Consider the following 16,218-nt stretch of genomic DNA (forward strand, 5'->3'; position numbering starts at 1 on the left):
TTTATTTGTTCATAAATAAAAATAAGTTTAAGATTAAAAGGACTACTTTGCAATAAAATAGTTCACGTCTATTTATAGAGGAAAAATAGAGTTCCTCTATATATAGAGATAAAAATAGCAATCTCTATAATAAAGGTCGATATAGAGGTGGGTTGGAGCAAAAATTGCTATAAAATAGAGTTTAGAGACAAAAATAGAGGTGCGTTGGAGATGCTCTTAGCAATGCGATGGTGAGTACTCCGGCGAATGGTTGTCGGTCCGTTAAATGGTACGATGACTATCGGCAGTCGGTGACTGGTAGAGCGTGTTGCTTGGTTCCAAGAATCGGATTGGGATCAAGTCTAACCAAAGAAGTTATTTCAAGTAACAAGTCCAAGATTTCACAAGAGGAAATGGAAATCCGTAAGTGATTATCTAAGGCAATGGGTTGCCGGGAATGTGGGGTAAAGGAGACTTCACTCAAGGTGTCCGAGATGTTTAGATGGTTATCTTACATCCTCGGAAAAGTCAGAAATGATTGTGGTGGTCTAAAGAAAGTGAAAGGATTCTTTTGGAAAAGGAAAACCGGAAGTTAAGTTTACATGATGAAGTTGGAAGTGGAGCATGTGTAAGCTAAGGACAAGCCGGAAATGAAGAATGACTAGCTTCACCGGAGGTGAGCTCTTGTCTAAGCTGTTGTAGTCGGAGTTGTTTTCTTTCCATAGAGTTGATTGGTCTTGAGAACTTTTCATAGGTTAAGTGCTATCGCGGTAATGTCTTGATAATTTATCGATGGTGGTTCCGATAATTATCTTGATGGTATGTTTTGACTTGCATGATTGACTCATGAGATCGATAGTATGTTTGGATTTCTAGATTGAGCCTAGTGACTTCATGACCGTGGCCTCTAGAATCATTCTCATTACTTAGACTCAGCGATGTTGCTTGCTAGTTATGGTTTATGTTTATCGCGATAATGTTCCGGTGGATACTCGATGGTGGTTCCGATATTCATCTTGACGATTTGTTATGTTATAAAATGGCAAGTTTCCTTGACTAGTTAGATCAATTGTTAGATTACAACAGGGAAAATGTCGAGAAGAATTTGTTGAAATAGGAAATTAGTTAAGTGTGGAAGCTTAAGTGTTTTGTTGGTGAGCTTTGGAGGTAGGTGGTTTCATAAGTTGATGTGTTCTTTGTGTACATGCGTGTGCTAAGGAACATTTATGTAAGTATACTTGGGGACTTGCGAGTCTGCCGACGCACAATGTTATGGTAGTCACGGGGACTTACGAGTTTCCTTGACGAGATTGTTGGGCCATTAGTACTTGCCAAGGTAGTAGCCACAATACGTGAAAGTTCTGAGAGAATGTTGAGAGTGTTATGGTTGATCAAGTTTGATTACCAAGTATTGAAAAGTAAGCGGCTTTGAGAGCTAAGAGATTAGCAAGGTATAAGTAGGTTGAAGGTCTAGATGGTTGATCTAGTCGATCCGATAGTTTAAGGAAAGACTGCTCGGAAGGCTTTAGATAATCATTCTTGACGAATCACGTGGTGGAAATAAGTGGAGTTTTCCATTACGTGTAATATGATCATGGTTTGTGAATCGGAGAATTCACCAAGGTTTGAATGTTGGATCGCTTACTGGAATTTGGGCAGTCCTCCGAGGCCTGTTAACAAGTAATCGGTAAGGACCAGAAGGTTTGGCCAAGGTTTGGATGTAATGCCGAATGTTATGCAAATCATAAGTGATTGAAAAGTAGATAAGAATTGGTTGATCCGTAAATGTTGGTTAAGCTCATGGAGAGATCGGAAGAAATGAATATAGGCATCAAGATCGATGCAAGGGTTCATTAGGATCAAAAGTCCGGAAAGGTGTAAGGATCGTGGGGTATCCGAGATTGTGCGTGGAAAGCAAGACAAGTAGTACGTTCTGGAAGTATTGGGAAGTTCCGGAAAATTCTTGAAAGGTTCAAGGTTAAGTGCAGATGGCTATGGTTTGGAAGAAATCGGTAAGTACTAGAGTCATGGTGGGAGTATCGGGCCGTACGTGTTGGTCCGATTAAAAATTTGGTGTTAAGGTAAATGTTGCCATGGGAGCTCGAAAAGTTTTCTAAGGCGTATTTATGAAGCAAAATGTTGTTCGGAGATCAAGAGTGGGATTGATCAAAGGTTGGTTGTTTTGGCTCATGAAGTGTCGAGCGTGGTAAAGTCCGACAAAGGTAGGTTAAACATGATGTGTTCGGGAAGGATGCATGATGGTTAAAGTGTTGAGCATTTGGAAATGTTTAATAGGATGGTTAAGTATGCAGAGAAGTTTAAATTCTCCCATGAAGGGTCAGAAATGTTATACGAATGTGAAGGTCTATCGACCGAGAGAAGGTAAAAAAGGAGTACATATTACTTTGCGAGTATGTTGGCAAGCAGATTGCTGGATTGAAAGTGTCTCCGAAGAGTCATGTTTGGTTGGTAAGTGTAAGAAAAGTAAGACCTTGTCCGGCGGGGACTTGTGCGTATGTTCAGCTCAAGTATTTGGGAAGATAGGAATCAAGGAATTTGTGGAGAAAGTTCGAGAAGGACTAAGGTTCAAGGCAAAGAACAAGCCGTGGAGTGGTTCTGGCCGAGAACAAGTTTCGGGAATCGAGTAAGTTAAGGAAGTGAGCATAAAGAAAGGTATATCGGATGCAAAAAAAAAAAAAATTTGCATTACGGCATTGATGAAGGAATGATGGCACAAGTTATTGATTAAGTTATTGGAAAGCTCGTGTATTGGAATGGAATTCGACAATAGAGAAATTCGAGGACGAATTTATTTTAAGAGGGGGAGAGCTGTAACGCTCGTCTCCGGCTTTTCTTGGATGGTATAAGGTAGCATATTGTCGAGTATATGTGTAAGTTTATCGAAGGATTTGTCTATGGTCGAGAAAATGTTGATGTAATCGAAGGTTATCGAGAAGATCGGTATGGACAGTTGGGAATCCGAATGGTCGGTGAGGAATGAAGTATTGTTCGGTTGGTTCGGACAAGATGGGTCTTTCGGACATGTTTTGTTGGAAGATTATCTATTATGCGGATTTATCGGACATTTGTTCGGTTCGGACAGTTTTGGTCGAGACTCTATCGATGGAGTGTTAGTCCGTGGGCTTTCTATCGGCCCAAATTTTTCAGGCCACGAGTGGTGTTTCGGAAGATCGATAGAAAAGGATATTATTCGACTAAGTTTTAGAATATGCGAATATTCTCGAGAGAATATCGGAGGATCGACTGTTTACTCGACATAAAAGAATGATCGAGAGAGCTAGGGTTTTTCATGCGTTATCTTGCATTATGAGCGCCGTCAAGGAAGTAATCGAGAAAGAAGAGAAAAAGAGTGAGAGTTATTGAGAATATTGTTATGATGGTCGAGATCTTGTATTCATGGATCGAGATCAACGATTGCGGCGGATGACGAATCCGGTGGAACGTATGCAATCGTTTAGGTGACAAAATGATCGGGTTAATGAGAAGTAATGGTCGATGTTCGAGTATGTGTCGAGAAGCATCGACAAAGGGCGAGTAAGTTCGGGCAATATCGAGTGGATGATCGATTGTATCGAGGATTCGCGAGTGATCGGTCGGTTGTATGCTAAGGAAGGATTGATGGAAGTGTTCATGGGTACGATTACCGAGAGATCTCGAGGGAGATTGATGGTTATCGAGTTATTATGTGTTAAGGGTCGAGAATCGATTGCGGTTGTGTGACTAAGAAACAATAAGGGATGGTCATCAGTGAAATAAGGAGACGTGTTCGGTAGTGCAAGAATGGAGTCTTGAAGGCTGGATCGTTAGCAAGTGATACGGATGGATGATGTTCGATTCAGAGACTCCGAATCTATAAGGTACACATGGAGGTAAATGTGTTCATGTTATTGATTGTATGGAGTTATGTTCGTTATAAATGTGTTTAAAATGGTTTAAGCATGTTTTTAAGTATGTTTTTCTTAAGTTGATTTCTCGTCGGAAGTCTCGCCGGAATGTTTTCATCGGTAGATTTTTAGTTTTCGGGTTAGGGTCTTTCACAAATCCTCCCATCTACTGGACTATACACACAAGCGAAAAGGCAAACACAAAAAATAACACACTAAACGTCTTCTTAGGACTGATATTAGTCGACACTCACACTAGACACTTCCAGAAACTTTCCGGTAATGGTTATTATCATTCCCTGGTGTCAATTGGTACCATTGCCTACTATCGAACCGCCACACAAGACAACCAACTGCGACATTAATCCTTTAGATGTCGACCGACAGTCACCTAGTGTAATCGACACTGATGCCATAGATATCACTCTCGTTGCTTCTCCTTAATGGATTGCCAACTCCAGCTGCACTAAACACGTCCATGCTTCCAATAGAGACACACAAGGCCCCAATCATCCTAGAAGCGCAAAATCAAGCAAGGATATCAATCATATAATCACAGAAACCACACACAACAAATATCTAATATCTTAGATTAGTTGTGGTCATGCACTCATCTCTAAAACAAGAATATGTTAACAACATGAAAAAAAAAAGCCCACGACAACCTTATCACTCTACTACAACATCAGATCACCACTCCCAAGAACAGGACTTTCAAGAACAGACATAGAAACCTTCAAGAGTCTCTCAAGAACTTTGTCTAATTTTTCTCTCTTTTTTTGGGAACGAAAGTGGCTAAATAGTAGAGCGCCGAGTTTTCACCTTAAAAACAAGCTCAACTGGATTTCTCAAACTAAACCGCACAAAACAAGAATTAAAAATCAAACTGAACAACTGACAACTTTATGGTGCCAAGTGACACCCCCGACTGGTGTCGATTGACTGCCATACCAAAATCCAAAATTCAGTTTACGGGCGTTACAACAATTCATTTACTTACACAAACTCTAAATCTATACTAGAGATTGAGTATTACACATATATTTTAGATATTGGGTATTATATATTTTATCAATTTTTGATTATCAAATTATTTAAATTATTTTTTTAAGTTTCTCTCATAATTCTTTCAAATATATAGATTAATAGACTCATTGAAAAATCTTATAAACTCATTGAAATGATAAACCTTATCAAGAAATCAAATTTTACATGCGTGAATATTTCATAGAATAATTCACATGTATCTTTTTTTTTTTGACATCATTACAAATAATAAGTCTCTCTTTGAGAGGGACCGGACTCGAACCCGGATCTGGTGAGAAGGCAAACAGAGGTGAGAACCACTAGCCCACTTGCTTCTTCTCGAATAATTCACATGTATCGTGATTATGTTAATTACTAATTTTTAGAATTTCAAAGTTTGTATGGTAAAATTCCTTTTTTAATATATATTTATAGAAAATAATAATTGCTTTTATTTCCTTATTATAACTAATATAATTTATTTTATTTTCTGTGTTTTATATACTTTTCAAAAATAGTAGAATTTTTTTGAGAACTATCTCTTTTGGTGTACCTATTTTTAAAATGCTTTCTTTATCTGTTCATTTTAAAAAATACTCGTGTTTAAATATGAAAAATTATAAAGTTTTATATGATTTATAAGGTACTTTTGAATAATAAATACTACTGGGAGATTCGATGAAAAATATCGTATAATGTTTTAAAAGGTTTTAAATCGTTTTTAATCTTACACAGTTTTTAAGTTTACAAGATTTTTATGCTATTTATGAAAATATAAAAAATTTTATCCACATACAAAGATAATTTGTGTATATATTTATAAGGTTACACATATATTTGGATAGATTTCAACATTTTTTGTATTTTTTTTACTAAGTTCGAAAATAGAATATTTTTTAAAATGGTATTTGGAAAATGGTATATTTGAAATTTCCCCTAAATAGTAAATGTAATCATTTTATTTTTAAGATTTTAGTGAACTATATTCTTTTGAATAAAAATATTTTTATGCATAGATTTTACACATGTCGCACGATTCTAGTTATTAATTTTATAACAAATTTGTTTAAATGAGATTAATACTTGGGAGATTTGCACCAATAACCTTTTTAGGTTATCGTTTTGTACAAATATCCTCTTTTGGTGTCCATTTTCAAAAGTATCATATAATATGTACAAAATGACTAAATGGAATATTCTTTCTAATAAAAAAAATATTCTTTCCGAAAAAACTTCCGCCAAATTTTCCTGCCAAAAATTTCCGACAAAAATTTTCCCACCAAACTTTTTTGACAAATATTTTTCCGCCACAATGTTTCCGCGATTCCTTAAAAAACCTTTTAAATACCTTGTAAATATTTTAAAACCCTTATAAAATTCTTTAAAAACCTGGTAAATTTTTTAATTAAGTCATCCAATCTTAGTATGATTAGAAAATCTCTGTTTAAAATCTCTGTTTTTAATCTCTGTTTGCTAATTTTTTTAACCCTTGTAAATCTTTTAATTAAACCCTTTAAAAACCCTTTAATAGATTAGAAAAACAGGGGAGCTAGTGGAGTCATTTAAAGATTTTAGCCGACAGAAATTTTGCAAATAAAAAAGACACTAATGCTTTCCTAATAAAAATGTTTACTGAATGGTCAAAATAGTCGGCAGTGTTGTAACCCAAAGGATACTTACTATAACAAACTATATATGTACAATAGAAAGAAACGACGTACACCCCCAAATATTGTCGAGAATATGTTACTAAAACCAGTATGTTGTAAATGAGTTACTAATACTCACCTTTATCGCTATTTTCACTAAATCTGGATTTGAATTTTTTCCATCTCAAATAAAAACGTATAATTTAACTTTCGGATAAAGATGTAAAGAAAAGTATTTTGCTAATTTAAATTTCAAATGTATTTATTTATTTTAATGAAAACTGACTACATATGTGGTGAAAGCTATAGATTTTTACTATAATACTTGTAAACTAGAAAAATATATATATATATATATATATATATATATATATATATATGTACATAAATTACATGGAACGATTTGGATGACATTGTAAGGACTGAAATCGGACATTAAAGATTTGGACCGACAAAATTTTGAAAGGAAATATCTAAAGGAATCATGCTTTTCATATAAATATGATTTATGGTCAAAGTAGTCGGAAAGTATATAACAATCCATAGGGCACTCATAGTTGTATGTTACCATTTTACAAGTAGGTGGACCTGTTTCGGATCTTTAATTTTAGAGTCAGTTTGTAGTTTGTACCAACCAACCCTTTGTACTACCAATAGAACACCACTCCCTTCGTAATTTTAAGTTTACTCGAAAATCCGAACCTAGGTGCATGGAAACTCTTTTCGAAGTGCGTTTCTCGTTTCCGAAACAGAAACTCTTGGAAACTATAGCGGAAACACGATTTCTGATTTTTTTTTATTTATTTACAAACACGATAGAAACTCGCGTTTCCATTTTGGAAACCCGACGAAATCTTAAACTTTTAGTTTAGAAACTCAATTAACAAAAATTTTGATTTATAATATATAGAGTGATTACTTTTATACCTTTAAAACCTGATTAATTTAATTTAAATACACATATACAATAATATATGATATATTAATATCTAAATTTTGGATTTCAGTGTTTTAATATTTATCTTTTAGTTAAACTATTTAGTATTTATATTTCGATTAACATGTTATTTCAAATATTTAAAATATTTGGATGTTTGTTGTTAATATTATATATATATAGTATTAGCGTTTCCAACATGTTTCCATATCTTAATTTCATAAAAAACTCGTTTCTCGTTTTCGAAACGTTTCGTTTCCGCGTATCCGTTTCCGTTTCCATACAACATAGATCCGCACTCCACTGCGACATATATATTATGCTTAATACTATTTTCACGTTAAATATATTCCCTATGTTTCATTATAAGTGATGTTTAAGGTTTTGGCACACTAAATAATAAAACATATAACTTACCCAATTTTCATAAAAACATAACTAATATGAATTCAACCAATACGAAAATATGATGTAAAATATAATTGGTCAAAGAATATTAAATACATTAATTTTTTGCATAGAAAATTGTAAACATTACTTATACTGAAACAAAAAAAAATCGGCGAAAACATCACTTATAATGAAATACAGGGAGTAATTTTTAATTTTTAATCGTTTTGAGATTGATAGTATCTAACACACCTAAGAACAATGGTCTTAAGAACAATTTATATTTGTAAGTCTATCTAGTCTTAGATATTAGGGGGAGTTTCAAAAATACACATTTTCTAATACCACTTTTTAAAAATACCCCTCTTTCTACTTTTATCAAAATGTCACTAGAAATTTGAAATTTATCAAAAAAAATATGTGTAAGCTTATATTTATAGACACAAATTATCTTTATATGTGTGTAAATATATATATATATATATATATATATATATATTTTATAAATACAGTATAAATACCTTTTAAAAAGATTTTAAAAATCATTTAAAAACTTTATAAAAACCTTGTAAACCTTTTAAAAACCTTATATAAACGTTATAAATACCGTTTAGAACCTTTTAAAACCTTACAAATATTTGGATTTAGTCTCCCAGTAGTAATGATGATCTTGATGTACCTTATCAACCATATAAAAGTTTATAACTTTTCATATTTGAAAAGAGGTATTTTTAAAAATGGATAGAAAAGAGGGGTATTTTTAAAAAGAAGTACACCAAAAAGAGTATTTCTCAAAAATTCTCTAGATTATTATGTTTTTTTGTTGAAATTTAGATGTAGGTAAAACTTTTTTGTCTAAATCCAAATAGTTCATTTCTCCATCTTTTTTCTTTTCTTTTGGCGTGATGTTCATTTCTACATCTAAATAATGTTTTTTGATCATTTAACTATTGCAACCCTTGGTTAATAATCGCTAATCAATATTTGGATGGTCGAGGTGGGCTTAGCGCCTAACAAGAAAATCAGAAACTAAACAAAGAATAATCGGAGACTAATTTTAGGGTTACTTTATTAACTTTTTTAAAAAATAATAAATATATGATGAATTATATGCATAGCTCGATCATGTTAGTGAAGAAACACAATGTAAAATGCAAAAACTATAATATGGTTTCAAAATTATAGTAAATAAATGAAACATATTTTTAAAGCCAAATTTATGAATTTTATTAAAATATAAACATAAATTATTGTAAAAATTCACAAATTCACAATCTAAATGTTAATAACCGACAAAAAAAATATAGCCAGAGACTAGTACATCCAAGCAGATAAAATGGGTCTAACAATTACACGCAAAGTAATCGGGGTTAGGCGTGAATTTTTTAAACACGAAAAGTTAACAACTTTGTTTTTAAATTAAAGAAAATACTGATATGATAAGCTGGATTGACGACGTACTATTTTTAATAATGTGTCATTTTTAGTTAAATAAGAAAATTGAGATGTTATAAGGTATAACTTATACCTGAATAGAAAAGCATTGTGTTTTTTATTGTATCTATATTAACATTTTTGGAGCAGCTTATAAAATAAATCCTGAACTTTGAAACTATTTACAAGCTTTGCCACTATTTTAAATACAAATCTTATAAAATCGGAAATAATAATTATCTAAAATCTAGTTTGATTAGTAAAAAGTGTTACGAACCATTTTGTCGGTGTTTCGAGACGGCATCTCGATTTGTGTTAAGTGTTTTTATCGTACTTTGATTATTAAAAATGTTACGTGACGATTTGTATTAATTAAATAGTAAAGGAATTATACTTTCTTGGTTTCACTTTAATATAAGTTAATAGCATATAAAATATCAAAGAATGAATATATTATCAACCCCACTAGAAATATATTTCTCTCCTTTCCAAAAGCCTATATATAGTAACGTCCCTCACCTTCATTTCCTCATCACCAATCCATCTAAGATAGTATAACAACTCTATCAAAGTCTACTAAATGATTTCTTACAATGGTAGATGTTTTGCATTCTTGGTTGTCTATCTCTTTGCAGCACAACATGTGAGCGTCTATGCCGGTAGCTTTCACAAAGACGTTCAAATACATTGGGGTGATGGCCGTGGAAAGGTTCTTGACAATGCCGGAAATCTTCTTTCTCTATCGCTCGATAAATCCTCGGGTTCAGGTTTTCAATCCCACCAGGAGTTTCTTTATGGTAAAGTCGAGGTTCAAATGAAACTTGTACCTGGTAACTCTGCTGGAACAGTGACAACATTTTATGTAAGTAACATATCATTTTAAAGCATTATCTTGCCATTTTTAGTATAGTTAGACTACTTACTCTATAAATGATGATGTCTTTGTGTAGCTGAAATCGCCTGGAACGACGTGGGATGAGATAGATTTTGAGTTCTTGGGTAACATAAGTGGCCATCCTTATACTCTTCATACTAATGTTTACACAAAAGGAACAGGAGACAAAGAACAACAATTTCATCTATGGTTTGACCCAACTGTTGATTTTCACACTTATTGCATTATATGGAATCCTCAACGGGTCATGTAAGTGCTTTAACATATAGTATCATCTCTTATATCTTTAGAAGACATTAGCTCATGATAGAACATTTTTTTGTGTTACATTTCTAGTTTTACGATAGATGGTATTCCGATTAGAGAATTCAAGAACTCTGAGTCTCTTGGAGTTCCATTCCCAAAGCACCAACCAATGAGGCTTTACGCGAGTCTATGGGAAGCAGAACATTGGGCTACAAGGGGAGGATTAGAGAAAACAGACTGGTCAAAAGCTCCATTCACAGCTTTCTACAGAAACTACAATGTGGATGCATGTGTATGGGCTAATGGGAAATCATCATGCTCTGCGAATTCATCATGGTTCACTCAAGTACTTGACTTCAAAGGCAAGAATAGAGTGAAATGGGCACAAAGGAAGTATATGGTTTATAACTATTGTACCGATAAAAAAAGGTTTCCTCAAGGTGCTCCTCCAGAGTGTAGTTAAACAATTAGTATGATTGTTTGATTTCACGAATAAGTCACATGTGACATTCTCTTTGTAACCTAAATGATATTTTTTATCTATAGTTTTGTACTATATGAGAATTCTAAGGTTTTTTTTTTCTTTTCTTTTATGTTCCTTGATTTAATTATACTATTTGTATGTGTGATTTGCATTTAAGTGAACTAATTAATTGCTTAATATATATCAGTAACTATTGTTGTCCTTTAAATGTTTCTTACTATTGTAACACTAAAACATAAAAATTAAAAAAATGAAATATTGGTTATAATTTATATATTTTGATATTTAGAAAAAAAAATTAAGATACTATAATCAATCCTCTTTCCCAAACGTATGTTGTTGTAATTCTTTTTCTTTTTCTTTTTAATTTACCAAGTGAATATGTTTTAGTACCTATATATTTTCGTTGATCCTTATAATTAGAGGTGGTTTTTCGAGATTTTTTTAGTTTTCTTACATAGTTTTGTTAGTTTTTTTGTATGGACATGTGCATAAACATACATTGGAAATTACTAGAATGAGCCATTTCGTTCTGAAAGCATATTTATAGAAAACATTTGCTAGAATAATACGTTTTCATAAAATAAGTGTTATAGGAATACAATCGTTGGAAAAATTATGGAAAGGATACACTAATTTTTAAAACCAGTGTTACCCTTATAATTTTGATTTTGCAGAGCAACACCATACTATCCACATATATATAAGCATGGAGTTCTCTTGCCTTCACAGTGTTTCGGAGCGGCAAGTAACATGGAATCATATAATTTATAGTTTAAGTAAATTATCCGAACATTCTACCTAACAACCATTAAAGACTTGAAATACTCATAATTAATGTTATGTATCCTTGCCATTATTAAAAGAAAGCTAAATTAGCTAATGTTCAGAATTTCACCAAACATTTAACACTTCTACGAGCATAGTCTTCTTTGACATCAAAGCATAATTTTATTGGGCCATAAAAAAGACATTCATGTGGTTCAATGGCCCATTAGTTGAGAGCTTTCGAAATTTTGAATACTTGAAGGTAATAACTTTGTGTTACGATGGATTGTCGTTAAGAGTCTCAGAATTGAGAAAAATGAAAGGTTGTGTAATTAATTTTCAATACGCCTAAACGACTAATTCTATTAATTAAACATATTTATCTGTGTAACGCTCTAACCTCCATCTCTGTCAGGGTCCCTTTGTAACGCCTCGACAGTTGCTCTTTCCACTGGACCCCATGTTCACTCTTACTCTATAGGCCCACCTCTCTTAATGGTAATGGATCTTATGTCCTCTAACTAGGCTCGTGGATTCACACATATCCTACGGCCGGTTTACTATGCACGAGATACTATAAAGACTTGTTTACTGACCCTACAAATCACCACATGATATTTTCTTGTGTTTTGATATCACTCACACAGTTCCCACAAGCACTTCATGGAAGGTCACCCATCCCTAAACTACTCCTATAAAGCTCCGACTGTCACCTATCCAATGGACCCCATGTTCACTCTCAGCTCATGGACCCATCTTTCTTCATGGGCCTCACGTCCTCTCATTAGGCCCGTGACCATCCATATTCAATGGTCGGTTTGCTACATCCAAAGAGGCTTCAATACTTGTTTACCGATCCTACAAATCACCACATAATATTTCTCTGTGTTTTGGCTTCACTCACACAGTTTCGACAACCATTACCCGGAAGGTCACCCATCCTTTGACTACTCTAGCATAAGCAGCCTTAACTGTGGAGTTCTCTTAGAAGCGTTACCAAAACGATAAGTGCACTTTGGTGATTTAGGTGGCCAAATCAATTCATTTAAACTTTTCCGCAAACTAAGGTCTCACAACTCCATCATAAGAACGCTTAAATATGGAGTTCTCTTATGATCTTTGACCAAAAAGATAAGTGCACTTTGGTGACATAGGTGGCCAAATTAATTTATTTAAGCCTCTTCGCAAACAAGGGTCTCACAATTCTCCTCCACTAATAGACCGCAAAATCCTCCTTGCGCACCAAGACCTTCCGACCCTAGTTGTCATGTCTCCTAGTGGGCCCCATGATCACTCTAACCCATGGGCCCACTTCTCTTAATGGGCCTCAGGTCCTCTCACTAGGCATGTGCATCCACTCATATCCAACGACCGATTTTCTACATTCGAGAGACTTTAAAGACTAGTTTACAAATTCAACAAATCGCCATATGATATTTCCTTGTGTTTTACCTCACTCACGTAGTTCTCACAATCACTTCCCAGAATGTCACCCATCTCTGAACTACTCCAGCATAAACACTCTTAACGGTGGAGTTTTCCCAAGCCCTTTGACTGAAAGTATAAATGCACTTTGGTGACATAGGTAGCCAAATCTGTTCATTTAAACCTCTATGCAAACCAGGGTCTCACAACTCTCCTCCACTAACATAGATTCGTCCTTGATCGACACCAGAGAGTTGGGCCCATGGACTCAGATTTAACATGGAGCCAACTGGGACAAATGACGGTCAGAGAGTTACAAGTGGTATCATAGCCAAATTCAAATGCGTGTGGAGTAACTATGGGCTCACACCGTCGGGGGTGACAGTCTTGGTGTGTTACGAAGACGTTGCGGTCTGTTAGAGGGGGAGGTGAGACACTTGTTTGCGAAGAGGCTTGATTAAATTGATTTAGCCACATATATCATCAAAGTGCACTTATATTTTTGGTCAAAGATAGAGAGAGAACTCCATATATAAGCGTGCTTATGCTGGGGTTGTCTAGGGATGGATGACTTTCCGGGAAGTGGTTGTCAGAACTATTTGAGTGAGGTCAAAATACAGGGAAAGAGCATGGGTGATTTGTAGGGTCGGTAAACAAGTCTTTAAAGTCTCCCGAGTGTAGCAAACCGGCCATAGGAGATGGGTGGGTTCACGGTCCTAGTGAGAGGATTTGAGGACCATTAAAAGATGTGGGCCCTTAGGCTGAGAGTGAACATGGGTCCCGTGGGAGAGATGACCATCGGGCGTTATGTTTTGTATTTTTTTTGTTGGAAATATCAAGAGCCATCATTCTTGTATTTAAGAAGTGTGTTAAGAAGTGTGCAATCTTCTTCATCAGTATTCTCTGTTGTTATGGCTATGATTCTAGATTTATCGAGTGATATATCAACTACACGTAATTATGATTGTAGAACTAGTGAAAACCTTTCATAAAAGTTTGCAAGTATAGACTCAATTATTAGAGTTTTTGCTGTGCTTGCATGCTTTCATGCATGAAGGGTTTTTCATTTAGCTTTCACCAGCGGTGGACATGGGAATCAAAATTTTTTTCCCATATTTGAAAATTGGCACCCCTCTTGTCAAACATATTGATTTGACCATAATAGCAGTTGCAAAAAAATACTTGCCGAATTTTCAGTTTTCAATGCGCGTGTATATGTGTATGTATATATTAATTAATGGTGCTTTAAATTTTGCACCAAACGTATATATCACTGCAACATAATACGTATGAATAGCACATTAGGCGATGCCTCTAGATTTTACCTGTTTTAACACTACTTTTAAGTTATGGTTATGTCACTTTAGGTCATATCTCTTGAGTTCTTAGAAATTTTCCCTTTTTTCAATTCACTACTAGAGTCTAGCACATGCATTGCATGCATTATAGTTTTCATGTTCAAATAAGGTGTTTTGGAAGAGAAAAGAGGCAAAGCATATCTAATTCGACCAAGTTCGGATATGGATCCAATCAAGTAGGATGATCCGAACAAGGGACTCGACCAAGGATTTGAGCTTGCTAGAAGATGTACCCGTCCACCTACTCGACGAAGTCACTCGACGAGCAATAGAGTAACCAATCGAGTGACCTTAAACCGAATTAGTATTTTTTTCTTTTTATGTTGTAGGGTTTGATGTACCCCTTATAAATATTGTTCAGAGGATAATAACCAAAGAATCTCGCTTTTAAATACCAAACCGGACGTCGGATATGGGTAGGCATACGGACTAGAACTGGACATGTAGTCCATTAAGAGAGGTGGGTCCATGAACTATGAGTGTACATCGGGCCCACTGAGAGAGGTCATGGTTGGGACATTTTAGAGGTAAAAACTTTGTGTTTCAAAGGAGATGCACTCAAATGTGCCATATTTAATATTAATCTCAGGCTGGAAATTTCTTTAAGCCTATTTAATAGTTTAATCTTTTTTTGAATGGAGATTACAAGAACATTAACTAAAATTTTGCTTTCTTTAAGGAAAAAATAATTCTTGGAAAATAACTAAAAGTAATAATACGTCTTGAAAAGAAAACAAACGTGTTATTCGCTTTCTTGATTTGTTAAGAAGCTTAAAATGAGTAAACTTATAGATATATTTCCCTATTGAATTTATGAATTCTATATTCATTAATAACCTCTTCAAATAACTTATCAAAATCATATTTGATCTTTTCAGCACAAGCAAATGTTATGGCTCTTTACTTCCATTTTGTCCTTCTGATTAAACTTAATGAGCGTGATATTCTCACTAGTCTCATGCTACCCAAAATTAACCATAATGTTCAATTTTCTCATCAATCTCAAGTTACACAAAGTTAACCTTAATATTCTTTAATCCTCTCATCAATCTCAAGTTACCCAAAGTTATAATGAACTTGTTTTTCTATTTACTAAAAATATGCATAAGCTATCTAACTATAACGTCATCTCCATAAAATAATTATTAAAAAGTGAGGGTAAGAAATGAGAAGAGATTTATCTTTAATAATCTTTCGTATCTTAAACCCTACTATGACATTTGTCATTTATTTGTTAGTTTATCAATTTTCTTAAACTTAAAACTTAATCTTATGGTATCTAGGATTTTAAAGGTTTCTTCTGTGGTTGTGCTTTACATTTATGCTTTTGTGTAATATGGTCTACTTTGGGCAACTAGTTGTTTTGATGCTAAGAGACTTATGAATAATTAAAATTTATGAGTTTGAGTTTGCTAACTTAGTTATCTTATTTCACTAAATTAATCGTAATGTTTTATCAAGTAAGGGAAAAATATACATGAAATTGATGTGCTTAAACCGTAGGGTGAACATTTTTTTATCTAAAAAAAGAGCGCAGCAAAAAATACATCTTTTGGTTTGGTGACTTTTTCGAAAAAAAACAACCATTGAAGTAAGAGAAAACTTATCTCAATCGTTGGATTTAAAAATGGCATCAACTGTCCTAGAGAGAGAGAGAGAGAGAGAGAGAGAGAGAGAGAGAGAGAGAGAGAGAGAGAGAGAGAGAGAGAGAGAGAGAGAGAG

General features: G+C 34.1%; 1 protein-coding gene across 1 annotated transcript; it reads left to right on the forward strand.

Annotated features, from left to right (window-relative positions):
* Positions 1-9,870: 9,870 nt before the first annotated feature.
* On the forward strand, positions 9,871-11,056 carry LOC17875711 (xyloglucan endotransglucosylase/hydrolase protein 20). Its single transcript, XM_006281488.2, has 3 exons — positions 9,871-10,182; positions 10,271-10,464; positions 10,552-11,056. Exons 1-3 carry the CDS (start codon positions 9,901-9,903, stop codon positions 10,922-10,924), a joined length of 849 nt encoding a protein of 282 aa, XP_006281550.1. The 5' UTR covers positions 9,871-9,900; the 3' UTR covers positions 10,925-11,056.
* Positions 11,057-16,218: the final 5,162 nt, after the last annotated feature.

Source organism: Capsella rubella, unplaced genomic scaffold (assembly GCF_000375325.1).
Source record: "Capsella rubella cultivar Monte Gargano unplaced genomic scaffold, Caprub1_0 scaffold_8, whole genome shotgun sequence".
NCBI classification, from domain to species: Eukaryota; Viridiplantae; Streptophyta; class Magnoliopsida; order Brassicales; family Brassicaceae; genus Capsella; species Capsella rubella.